This window comes from Mytilus californianus, unplaced genomic scaffold, assembly GCF_021869535.1.
Source record: "Mytilus californianus isolate M0D057914Y unplaced genomic scaffold, xbMytCali1.0.p SCAF_11, whole genome shotgun sequence".
Taxonomy (NCBI): Eukaryota; Metazoa; Mollusca; class Bivalvia; order Mytilida; family Mytilidae; genus Mytilus; species Mytilus californianus.
Genome location: NW_026262593.1, coordinates 32,606,055 through 32,619,316, shown reverse-complemented (window position 1 = coordinate 32,619,316; position 13,262 = coordinate 32,606,055). Strand labels below are relative to the sequence as shown.

Genomic DNA, 13,262 nt, shown 5'->3' with positions numbered 1-13,262 from the left:
GGGCATAACTGATTACTGTTGTACTGTAGAACTTAATTTGACCAAAATTGATATACAGATGCATCATAGGAAGGCAGTAATTTAACATATCAAAATCAGGTCACTGTGACTTTTACTTTGACCACTGTTGATTTTAAGCTTGCATTTAATTTTTTTTTCAAGTATATACTTTAATTAAAACTCTCATTTTGGACAGTCATCAGGGATTTGTAGAAATAAATGCAAGAATTAATTACAGTTTTTAAAACCTTAACCTTTGTTCCAGATCTAGAGTCAGTGTAATTCTTTCAGATAAACGACTTACATGCATGTGCGGGGTTATTAGTCCTGCTATGTATTTAGCTCTAGTTTATTGTACATAATCTAAATTTCTTAAGCTTATCATATGTAATGAAGCTTCAAATAGTGACTTTTTCCACTGGAAAATCCTTTCTTCTCACTACATAAACTCCTGTCAGGTTTAATCTTTTACATGTGGATGAAAGATAAAAGTCACAAAAACATGAACTAGGCAGCAATTGCTTTAACTGCCTTTCAGGCTTTGATTTTCTTTTGCAATCTGTACTACTTCAAGAATATTGTATCAAAATTACAAACAATAATAGAAAAAACAAAGGATATTGGGTATCCATCCATGACACAAAATCAGTACATGCACAGTAAAAAAACACACAAAAAGCAAAGGAACAGCCATCTGCATTTATAATAGTAAGAAAAGTATCATCTGCTTTTTATTTCCGATAATTTTATGATTTCACAAAAGTTCCAACACATAAGACTTTAATTTTAGTAACTTGATAATGGAGTTCAACGCAATTTTTGTCCCCCGCGTAACGTGTGGGACCTGGAAATACCGGGCATCCGTGTGTCTGTCTGTCCTCCATCCAGTCTTGTTAGTGCTCTCACAGGTACAATTCTTTCCATATTTTTATAAAACTTATACTATAGGTTAATATCAGCAATATCTCGGACAAGATATATAATGGTGGCCGATTGACTTTTTTTAACAGAGTTATGCCACTTGGAAATATTCAATTTATGGAAAATGGCCTCGTTAGCGCTCTCATGGGTACAATTCTTGCAAAATTTTTATAAAACTTATACTATAGGTTAATATCAGCAATATCTCGGACAAGTTCTATAATAGTGGACGATCGACTTTTTTAAAAAGTTATGACCCTTGGAAATATTAAATTTATGGAAAATGCCCTTGTTTGCGCTCTCACGAGTAAAATTTTTGCCAGATTTTTATTAAACTTATACTATAGGTTAATATCAGCAATATCTCGGACAAGTTTTATAATGGTGGACGATCGACTTTTTTTAAAAGAGTTATGACCCTTGTCATATTAAATTTATGGAAAATGGCATTGTTAGTGCTCTCACAGGTACTATTTTTTATAAAACTTATAGTATACTATAAGTAATGCCCTTGAAGGTCTGTTTGAAATATTTAGTATACAATAAAAAAATGTTTGTCCCCCGCGCACGCTTTTTTATTTATAAATTGTTTTAAAGAACAACCAAAAAAAAAGTTTTTTTTTTTTTAATTATTGCCCCTGGATAGATAAAATATGTGCAACGCGGGGGACATTGGAATTCTGTTCTTTTATTAACATGACAAAGGCAAAATTGAGATCTTTATTCATCTTGTTGAGAGATTACATTAATAGTAATACTTCATTAAATAAAAAAAGGAAATATGTTACTAAACTTTAATTAATTAATTATCATCAAAATAAACACTGAAAACGTTGATAAAAATGACGATTAAAAATCTCCAGTTATGAAGCCAAAACTCCAGCTGAAAATTTTCAAATCTCCAGTTGTGACTTGACAACTCTGCAAATATCTCTTTCCGTTTAAAAGTTATTTTTTTCAGAAAAGTTTTGAAAAATGAAATTTTGTGTTTTTACAATTTTTTTGATTTCTTAAAAAATGTTTTAAGGCTCCGACCAATTTATAGAGATATAACATGTACATGACTGCTAACTAAGAAAATAGGACTCTTAAAGAAATAGTTGGGCTTGACAATTCTAAACATTCAGTCAATATTCTTTTCTTTTTGTTTGTTGATGCTTAAAATAATCTTCTTGTTTTTGTATCTTTCAGTGACGAAGAATTGGCTCAGTATTTGCTTCAGTTGGTACAGGCTTTGAAGTATGAGAACTATTTAAATTGTGATCTAGTCAAATTCCTGTTACGGAGAGCACTTCAGAATCGTAATATAGGACATAAATTATTTTGGTTGCTCAAGTGAGTTTACACAATTTACACTACAAATGTTATCAAATTGTGCATGAAATATACTGGGCATATACAGTACATGGCCAAAAGTATTTGTCACATAAATCTTTTTGCTAATATTTTCATATAAAACACATTTTTTCAAAAAAATATTTAGGATATTTACATACCATGTTGAAAGACACAGAATTGTGTAAATAAAATTTGTTTATTTGGTCATAGTTTTGTCCTCAGTTGTTTTTGTTTTCTCCTGATGTGAACACGTATAATTTTTTGTACAATTTAATTTGGTTGAAATATATAGCAAATGTCCTAACCAAAAATAATACTTGTGTTTATAACATCAAAACATGGAAATGCTCCACAACAAAAACACAATCAAATAAGCAAATAAACGTGACAATTCTGCTTCTATTGGTACCAAGATGCCTAAATTCAAACCAGAGATGACTTCATAATAAACAAAAATTTAAAATTTAGTTTTATATGAAATATATAGTGAAAAATCGTAAGTGATGAATATTTATGGCAGCACACAGTAATTGATGAAGGACACTGTTGTACAGTGTTATAACTAACTTCATTTTCTTGATTGATAGGGGTCACAGCTTTATTTAAAAATGTTTACAAATATCAACCCTTTGTATCGGACATGTTGTAGCAAACTCTCTTTTTGGATAGGGCTTTAATATTAATGACAAGATCTAAAAATGATATTTTTTTGGCAGTTTTTAAAGTTTGAAATAGATGCAAGCCCTAAACTAAAAATGAAAGACAAATTTAAAAAAAATGAATGCTGATTTTTCCTGTGAATACCCTTCATGTTACCTGATAGATTTATAATACTTTTTATGCCCCTGCCGTAGCGGAGGGGGCATTAAGTTTTACCCTTGTCCGTCTGTACGTATGTCCGTCCATACGTCGATACGTCCCAAAATTGGTTTCCATTCTCTAACTTGAGTTTGCCACAACCAAATGGTATGAAACTTATACACAATGCTTATTACCACAAAACACAGATCCAGTTTGAATTTTGGTGGTGTCACTTTAATTTAAATTTTGAACTCAAATTGCAAAAAAAAGAAGACTTGTCATATATATATATTCTCCACAATTTCACAGTGGCCAGTTTTACTGATTGAGAAACCAAAATACTTTGAATAAACCACCAACTTTGACTAAATCTTGTGTTCTCTTTTTCAGGTCAGACATGCATGACCCATCTGTTACCGTCCAGTATGGTTTAATCATTGAAATATATCTCAAGGCAAACCCCAGTCATATGTCCATCTTAGATAGGCAGCAGATCATCTTACAAAAACTCAAATCTATCACAGATATACATACTAAAGCAGCAGTAAGTATCACATGATTTAGTCACATGACAGTCATATGTCCATCTTAGATAGGCAACAAGTCATCTTACAAAAACTCAAATCTATCACAGATATACATACCAAAGCAGCAGTAAGTATCACATGATTTAGTCACATGACAGTCATGTGTCCATCTTAGATAGGCAGCAGATCATCTTACAAAAACTCAAATCTATCACAGATATACATACCAAAGCAGCAGTAAGTATCACATGATTTAGTCACATGACAAACTCAAATCTATCACAGATATACATACCAAAGCAGCAGTAGGTATCACATGATTTAGTCACATGACAGTCATATGTTCATCTTAGAAAGGCAACAAGACATCTTACAAAAACTCAAATCTATCACAGATATACATACCAAAGCAGCAGTAAGTATCACAAACAAATCATGATTTAGTCACATGTAACTAATGTTAACATAAAAAATGGGGCAACTTTGTCAAGTATTGTTTAAAACATTACAGTTGAGTTTATATTCTAAGCTTTTACCCAAAAGTGTACATTTATAAGTGCTTAACTGGTAGAATTGATATACCTGATGGGTTTATCCACTATAGTTTATTAGAATATGCAATACGAGATGAGGACTCCTATGTTTTCAGTTAGTGCTTTACGTTATTTATTTTTCCCTGCTCAAAATGTTTACTTCTGGATTTTTTTTTATAAATATCAGAGACAGGTCAAGTTCATTTACTACTATGGATTATATAATAATGCTACCAATACTTAGAGAAAGCAGACATCAGAACTGATGGTCATAGTTACTTATTCCATGTTGTTTAAATTTTTATGAGTATTATTTGTATTTCTTTGCATTTTGACTAGACATTTGCTAAGAAGCAGAAATTACAACAGAGTACATGGCTTGTAGGTAGACAGTTTTGATTTTGCAAAATGTTTCACACATACACACAGTGTGCTAAGAGTTTTAATATTATGTTTTTCATAAAATTATTGTTACTGGGATAGTTGAATATGCCATGCACTGTACAGTTTGTATGCTTATCTTGATTGCGGTTTTAAGTACATGTGAAAGGAATTACATTTTATCAGGATCAGATTTTCATGATCTATACAGAAAATGATGGGTAGTTAGATTTAATCAGTTTAGACAATATTTTATTTAAAATTTAATGATAATGTTGTCTAGTTTTTGTGTCTGCGCTGCAGAGGAGGGGGCATTTTGTGGTACCCTTTTCCATCAGTAGGTACGTCCCAAAATGAGTTTCCATTCTCTAACTTAAGTTATACACTATGCATATTACCACAACACTCATATCAAGTTTGAATTTGGGTTGCGTCACTTTTACTGTTCTTGAGTTATGTCCCTTTATAACTTTATAGGGGTAAATTCAGTAAAAATTCTCCCATTGACTTTAATGCAAATCTATGTCAATGTATGTCTTGAATTAAATTTATACCTGATTTACCTTTAGAAATCAGAAGCTTTCATATATCATTCATTAAAGTACAAATGTAGCCTCATCTTTTGCAACAATCAAAACATAGGGTCATGCGGCATTTTTGGGCATTCACATGGCCTTGTTTACAAACACTGTAGATTCGCACTTAATTCCTATATTGACCCCATTACTTTTCAACCCTGTAGTAAAAAAATTAAGTGCATTTGAAGCATTCATTTTTTTATTTAGAGTCTAGTTTTGGTCCATCTATCAAAAAATATTTATTACAAACATTGTCTACCAATCAGAAGAGCACAGGACTTCAGTATTATACAGAAAGCTCTCCCCCAAATGGGCGGTCCCTGATGACATATATTTATTTACTGACTTTACCCCTATATGCAAGTATCATCTGTGTCCCATGGACACATTCTCCCTTTATTTTTAATATATGGTACACTGTTTTTCTGCTCATCTTCTCTTGTAATGTTTTGACTAGATTGTTTATATTTTGCAAAATGGAAATGCACTTTCTGAAGGTATGTTTTTTCAAGATCTAGATTTTAGCAAATTGTAACTAAATGATGGTTGTGGAACTAAGTCACTTTTAAAAATATTGCATAAACAGTGCACTGTTAAATGGACTGGCAGCTCATCTTACAGCTTAGAAAATAAAAAAAAAAACAGTTTTTACCTTCAAATATACTAGCATTTCAACCCTTAAGGTGGTACCTAACACTACAGGGAGATAACTCTGTAAAAATCAGCTAAACGTTTTAATCACATTGTATTGTTAAGGAAATATTAAGCTTCTCAATGATCAAAATTAGTGTTTGTCAAACTGCTATATAACCAGTGAAATTTTTCTGATAAAGTGGTTGGTTCAAATTATTCGAAATTTTTATATTTTTGTCAAAGGGTCAAAGTAAACATTTTGTCAAAATTTTAGGAAAATTAAACGAGCCAAATTAATATTAGTCAAGGTGTTGGGTACCACCTTAAGGTAGATAAACTGTATACTGCCATCTTGGATTGTAAAATGGAAGTTCACAATAGGTCTAGTTCTTTTCTTGAACCTGCAAATTTTTTAGACGGATTGGCGTTTAATGGATTAGACTGTTCATTGCAATAAACAAAAATAAGTGATTTATTGCATTATACAGACTGATTTATCAAATACCACATATTTTTGTTTGTTAGAATCAAGTTGTCAACTTAGCCATTTAAGGATAGATAACCCAAAGAGTAAAATTTTTATAAAGATATGATAGAGGGGTAAATTCAGTAAAAAATCTCCCATTGACTTTAATGCAAATCTATGTCTTGAATTAATTTATACCTGATTTACCTTTAGAAATCAGAAGCTTTCATATATCATTCATTAAAGTACAAATGTAGCCTCGATTCGCTCGTGTATGTAACAATGTTTTAGATTTTAACGAGAGACATTTATGTATTACTGAAAAATTATTACACCAGGGTTTTCGATATCACAAACTAGTCAAAACATTTACTAAATTTTATCATCGGTATAAGGACATCATTCGTAAAAATAGCTCAACATGCAGACTTCTTATACGTTCAGGTATTTCACATCCAATTTTTTATGGAAATATTCTTTATAAAGCACAAAAATGTCAGTATTCACCTCTGAAGCTAACAAAACCTTTAAATAGACTTATTAAGAAGGGATATAGTTACGATACTGTTGTCAGGTCATTAAAGATTGCATATTTTGGCGTTAATATTGATTCACTTATAGGGTCTTTGCATCGGCACTAAACACATTTATTTAAAAACCAGTTGTTGGCATGACACGGGTTATGTTCTTCTCATATATGTTATGATGGTATGATACTTAACCCCTAACGGGAAGGATTTTGCCTGATATTCATATGATGAAGACATAATCTTTCAATCAGTTTAATTGAAGTCTGGAGCTGGCATGTCAGTTAACTGCTAGTAGTCTGTTGTTATTTATGTATTATTGTCATTTTGTTTATTTTCTTTGGTTACATCTTCTGACATCAGACTCGGACTTCTCTTGAACTGAATTTTAATGTGCGTATTGTTATGCGTTTACTTTTCTACATTGGCTAGAGGTATTGGGGGAGGGTTGAGATCTCATAAACATGTTTAACCCCGCCGCATTTTTGCGCCTGTCCCAAGTCAGGAGCCTCTAGCCTTTGTTAGTCTTGTATTATTTTTAATTTTAGTTTCTTGTGTACAATTTGGAGTTTAGTATGGCGTTCATTATCACTGAACTAGTATATATATTTGTTTAGGGGCCAGCTGAAGGACGCCTCCGGGTGCGGGAATTTCTCGCTGCATTGAAGACCTGTTAGTGACCTTCTGCTGTTGTCTGTTCTATGGTCGGGTTGTTGTCTCTTTGACACATTCCCCATTTCCATTCTCAATTTTATTTCATCTTTTGCAACAATAAGCTCTCCCCAAATGGGCGGTCCCTGATAACGTATATTTATTTACTGAATGTACCCCTATAGAAATTATCAATTTTATACTTGTAGCAAGAAAACAAGGTCGGTGACATCATTTTTCCTTTTTATTTTCTTAAAGCATATTTTAAAACCTATCTTCTCATATTTTATTTCAAAGTTCTATCTCATAGATGTCTTTTTATTCACAATAAAGTGTCTTTTCATGAATAAAGTGTCTTAATGAATAATCTATGCAAATTTGGGCAATTTTGCACGACTTATAGCTTGAAAAATAGCACGGTGACTCACACTTTTTATTATATTTTTAAAAAAAATCTACATTCTGGCAAAGTATAAGAAAATTCTATCTGAGGAAATATATTGCAGTGATCCACCTTAAGCTTGAAATCAAACAATTTTCTCTCAGCACAGTGCTGTTTGGGATGTATCAGTTGACAGTGCCAGCTTTTATTTATTGTGCATGCTGCAGATAGAGCAAAATACCATTCACTTATTAAAATTCAGTGCAAAGGCTTTGTGGAGGATGTACTTTTGTCTAGTTTGTAATAAAAGAAATCAAGATTGTTTCTGCTGGAAAGAGGTTGTGTATATTGTCTGGTTACCCCTGCCAAAGGTTCAAAATTTTGTTACTTCTTACAGTCTTTCCTCTTAATATACAGTTATTATTTCCTGTTTTTGTGTTGCCTCAACAAATTAAAAAAAAAATGAGACCAATCTGAGCTGTTTCTTGTGGTGGCGGCGTCAATAATGTATTAGTTTATACAGAACCACTGGTGTTAGGCCAGTGATATTTGGTATGTAGTTGTATTGTCAATGGAACATCTCATTTATATGTAGATTATATGACTTGCCCCCTCATCATAGTTCATTGACTTTGAAACTTTTGAATACCCTAAAGTAGTTTGTGTTTAGTTTAGTTTAAAGGGAACCACTTATAATTAGTCAATAGTATATTGGTATGCAGTTTTAAATGCATTGGCATTTCTCATTTCCATTGAGGTTATTTGGCGCTGCACATTCAGTTATGGTTCATTGACTTTGAATGTTTTGCATAGTTCACATGTTTAAATATTGCTATTTTAATTTCATTATTTGCATTATACTATCAATTTACAAAAAGGCGAGACATATCTCTGTGTCAAAAAAATGAAAACAAAACTTTATAAATTTCTTGCGTCCCAAATGCCTTTCTGGATTAACCTTCATAATTAACTCTCAATGCCAACTATTTGAAAGCCAAGGATGTCAACAGTAATATTTTTATGGGTAAGAGTTCCATATGGCACCCCCACCATACTAAAAGAACACAATAATGTATTACAGTTTATTCCGTGGGGGTGCCATATGGAACTCTTTCCGCTCCAACTGCTGCATGCATAATAAATAAGAGCTGGCACTGTCAACTGATACATCACATGATCTCTATGTGAGCGGAATAAAATAAACCTTTATTCATAGTGTTGTTTTGTTTTTTAGAATTTGAAGAAAAAGGGTAAAGAAAAAGATGACTCTCCATTACAGAAAGTTATGCAGATGGGAGCATACAAAGAGGCGTTCTGTAATATATATAGTCCTATCACCTTAATGTATAAATTAGACAAAATTGTGTAAGTACATACATACATACAAAGAGGCATTCTGTAATATATATAGTCATATCACCTCAATGTATAAATTAGACAAAATTGTGTTAGTACATACATACAAAGAGGCATTCTGTAATATATATAGTCCTATCACCTTAATGTATAAATTAGACAAAATTGTGTAAGTACATACATACAAAGAGGCATTCTGTAATATATATAGTCATATCACCTCAATGTATAAATTAGACAAAATTGTGTAAGTACATATAAACAAAGAGGCATTCTGTAAAATATATAGTCCTATCACCTCAATGTATAAATTAGACAAAATTGTGTAAGTACATATAAACAAAGAGGAGTTATGTAAAATATGTAGTCCTATCACCTTAATGTATAAATTAGACAAAATTGTGTAAGTACATACATACAAAGAGGCATTCTGTAATATATATAGTCCTATCACCTTAATGTATAAATTAGACAAAATTGTTTAAGCATGTACATGCAAAGATGTTCTTATATGAATGGAAAATGAAAAATTGATTTCTCTTTTTGTATTAGACAAGATGAAGTTGTGATTTGTCAAACATTATTTAAGGTTCATTTTAAACAGGTTTTACTGAAGTGCCAAATTTATTTCAAAGAAAATTGGAATTGTTTGATGTTCCAATGTGTAACAATGATGATAATTAAACAGGATTGTTGGTTTAAAAAGAATATATAATCAGTCTTGTACAATTTCTCTTTGTTCTCAATAAGAAAAATCATTGTTTACTCAAAACAGAGAGTACTAATGATGATGGGCAATTGATACAGGACTAGGGCAATTTCATACTGCTTTTGACAGCTCAGAGAAAAGCAGTCCAAAGTCCATTGTTATTAATGTTGTAAGCTTATTAAATGGAAATTAATATTTGAAATAGAGTAAGTCAGTATACAAGATTTTATTTATTTATTTATAGCGAGAAATCCTGTAAAGTAATGGACTCTAAAAAGAAGCCATTTTGGCTGGAATGGACAAATGCTGATGAAAAAGGACAAAACATACAGTTGATTTATAAATGTGGAGATGGTGAGAATGTTAACTGTTACACTATGTAGTATAGATTAAAGCAATAGCAGATTCAGTAGGTGAGGTGGGAGGGGGAGTGGAGGGTAATATAATTTTTTAGCATAAATTCACTATTTTTACAATTACGCCCCTTTCCCAGAACCCTGGAACTGAACCTGATAAGGTCTATTTTTTATGACATTCATGTAATCAAATAGGATTTGTTTAGGGGAAGGGGGCAAAACAAATATTATTGTAGAATAGACATTGAATGTCTTTGCAAAGTTTAGTTTTGACAGGTGTGTAATTTACATTTTTATGCCCCACCTACGATAGTAGAAAGGGCATTATGTTTTCTGGTCTGTGAGTCCGTTCGTTCGTCTGTCCGTCTGTCCGTCTGTCTGTCCCGCTTCAGGTTAAAGTTTTTGGTCAAGGTAGTTTTTGATGAAGTTGAAGTCCAATCAACTTGAAACTTAGAACACATGTTCCCTATGATATGATATTTCTAATTTTAATGCCAAATTAGAGTTCTGACCCCAATTTCACTGTCCACTGAACATAGAAAATGATAGTGCAAGTGGGGCATCCGTGTACTATGGACACATTCTTGTTTATTGTATTATGTGTATATGACTACAGTCAAACCTGTATTAAGCAGTCACTCATGGGAAGTATCAAAAGTGACTGCTCAAGAAAGGTGGCCTTTTTAATAAGGTTCTGAAAAAATATGATTCAGACATTAAACATGGTCAGGATCAGGGCAAATTGTTTTAGTGTTTTCAATTGGTAGAGTTATCGTTTGTGTGAGCAGAAAAATAAAAAATGGCTGATTCTGACGCTCTAAATTTTAAGAAAATATTTGAAATAGTTAATATTGGTAGAGAAAATCGATGATATGGTTTTCAATCTAAACTGAATGAAGTGAAACAGGAGAAATTCACAAATTCACCTCTTATTGATAGATCTCTGTTGCAAACATGCTACCATTCTCATTTTGACCTTGATACTGAACATATATATTTTTCATCATGATTATATTTTGGTTGTTAAAAAGATGAAAATGGCTGTTGTTAAAGGTTGAAATGACGATTTCATGAGAAATTTAGGTGAACGCTGAAAGGAGTTAAATTATATAGAGAAAACGTTTGGAAGGGTCTGAAAGTGACCATTAGAGACATGTGACAGCTGTAATGAGGTGTCTGCTAAGGCAGGTTTGACTGTATCTTATAAAGAAAAGGTGGGTGATTATACAATGTATTAACTGTAGAGCCTCAAAACCTTACATTTATGCAATAATTATTCTAATCTAACTTAATAGATTTTTATTTTTTTTAAAGATTTACGGCAAGATATGCTGACATTACAGATTTTAGAAGTCATGGATACTATATGGCAATCAGAAGGCTATGATCTCAGGTATGATGAAACCTCTCATTACACTAATAATTCATATCATACACAGTGGTGTGGAAATATCAAAATTCTTCACTTGTACAAGGCCAAGTTCTATACAAAAATCTACTTGTCCAGGAAATGTTTTGACGTCCCTACTGGTTAAATTGGGCTCATACAGAAATTTCTTGTCAGGGACAAATAGTTTGTTCACTATTCTCTTGTCTGGACAAGCTGATCAAGTGGGGCCCAAGTTGGGCATAGTATTTCCACACCCCTGGATGCTATTCAAAACTTATAATTGGATATTTTATCTCACTTAGCATGTTTTTAAGGGGAGTCAATACAGTTTCAACTTTTATCTTGATAACAAATGTCCAAAAAGCTAAAAGGTGTGCAAGAATTATATCAGGAAAATCAGAACTGTGTAAAGAAAAAGAAAATGACAATGAATTTTGAAACACAATTTTAGACATAATGCATTCTTTGGAAACTTTAAAAAAATTAAAGAGAGAAAGACATTAGTTCTGACTTCTTGTTTTCTTGCTTCATACAAAATATTTAATTTGACAGTACAATATTTGCTAAAAATAAAAATCTAAGTCTTGGCGCCAGATTTTCTTATGCTATTTAACAAGTTATTAATCTTTAGGAAAACTTATCACCCTAAGTGGGCACATTAAACATTGTCTGACCTGACAAGTCAACAATGAGCAAAATCCATACCACATAGTAAGCTATAAAAGGCCCCAAAATGACAAATGTAAAACAATTCTAACGAGAAAATTAATGGCCTAATTTATTACTACTGACCTTTAGTTTTATCCTCATTGATTTTCTAACACATTAAAACATTTCATACTGACAATTAAATCAAATATTTCTTCTTGTGATGGGGAAAATAAACCCAACATTTTACAGGAAACAGGAAATTTTTTGTGACGGGTGACAAACTTTAAGATAAAATAACTTTTTCTTCTTGTGATTGATAAAAAAACTATTATTATTTTAATGGGCAACATTCAAGTACCATATTCTATTTCAGATTAAACCCATATGGATGTGTTGCCACTGGATGTGAAGAGGGTATGATTGAAGTTGTACAGAAATCTTTAACACTTGCCGGAATACAAAAATGGAGAAAACAAGGACTGGATAAGAATTCACTTTATGATTGGTTAAAACATAAAAATCCAAGTGAACACAGGTACAAATGTTGTTTAAAGTTTGGCAGTAGTATTGGCTAAAAATTATAATGTCAAATGGACAAAGGCAGAAATGTCTAGAAATATGCTGGTAGACCCCTCTTCCAAAAACAAAGGCATGAATCATAAAATAATTGATTGATTCATGGTTGTTTAAAAAAGGACATCAGCTACAATTAAGATAAAAATAAGATTTTTTTTTTGGTTTCAAACATTTATAAAAGCAGAATATTATAATAATAATTGGTTATTAGCAGCCAGTATTGTTCCATTTTGTTGTGCAAAAACATTACTGATATACTATTGTCTTGCATAGACAATAATTCACCTACCTCATTTTGGTCTGAATTGATGCATGCAACCTTTTATTTGACCCTTATTAGGAGATGGGGTGTGCATGTGCTCAGAATGTTCAGTCATTAAATAGAAAAAGATGTCAAAATCGAAAAGTGAAACAAGGGAGCCACCAGAAAGAACTAATTCTTGTCTGATTTCTTCTACAAATAAATCATTCTTATAATTGTAAATT

General features: G+C 31.9%; 1 protein-coding gene across 4 annotated transcripts in view; it reads left to right on the top strand.

The window, feature by feature from the left end:
* The window catches only part of LOC127719908 (phosphatidylinositol 4,5-bisphosphate 3-kinase catalytic subunit beta isoform-like), a 77,656-nt gene that overhangs the window by 52,573 nt on the left and 11,821 nt on the right, over positions 1-13,262 (top strand). For 3 of the 4 annotated variants that reach the window (XM_052226272.1, XM_052226273.1, XM_052226270.1), the window contains 7 exons: positions 2,113-2,256; positions 3,451-3,604; positions 4,460-4,501; positions 8,973-9,103; positions 10,048-10,157; positions 11,474-11,552; positions 12,574-12,735. In XM_052226272.1, coding sequence (XP_052082232.1) covers positions 2,113-2,256; positions 3,451-3,604; positions 4,460-4,501; positions 8,973-9,103; positions 10,048-10,157; positions 11,474-11,552; positions 12,574-12,735 — 822 coding nt within the window. The remainder of the gene's footprint in view (positions 1-2,112; positions 2,257-3,450; positions 3,605-4,459; positions 4,502-8,972; positions 9,104-10,047; positions 10,158-11,473; positions 11,553-12,573; positions 12,736-13,262) is intronic. The other variant, XM_052226271.1, reaches the window with a different exon arrangement.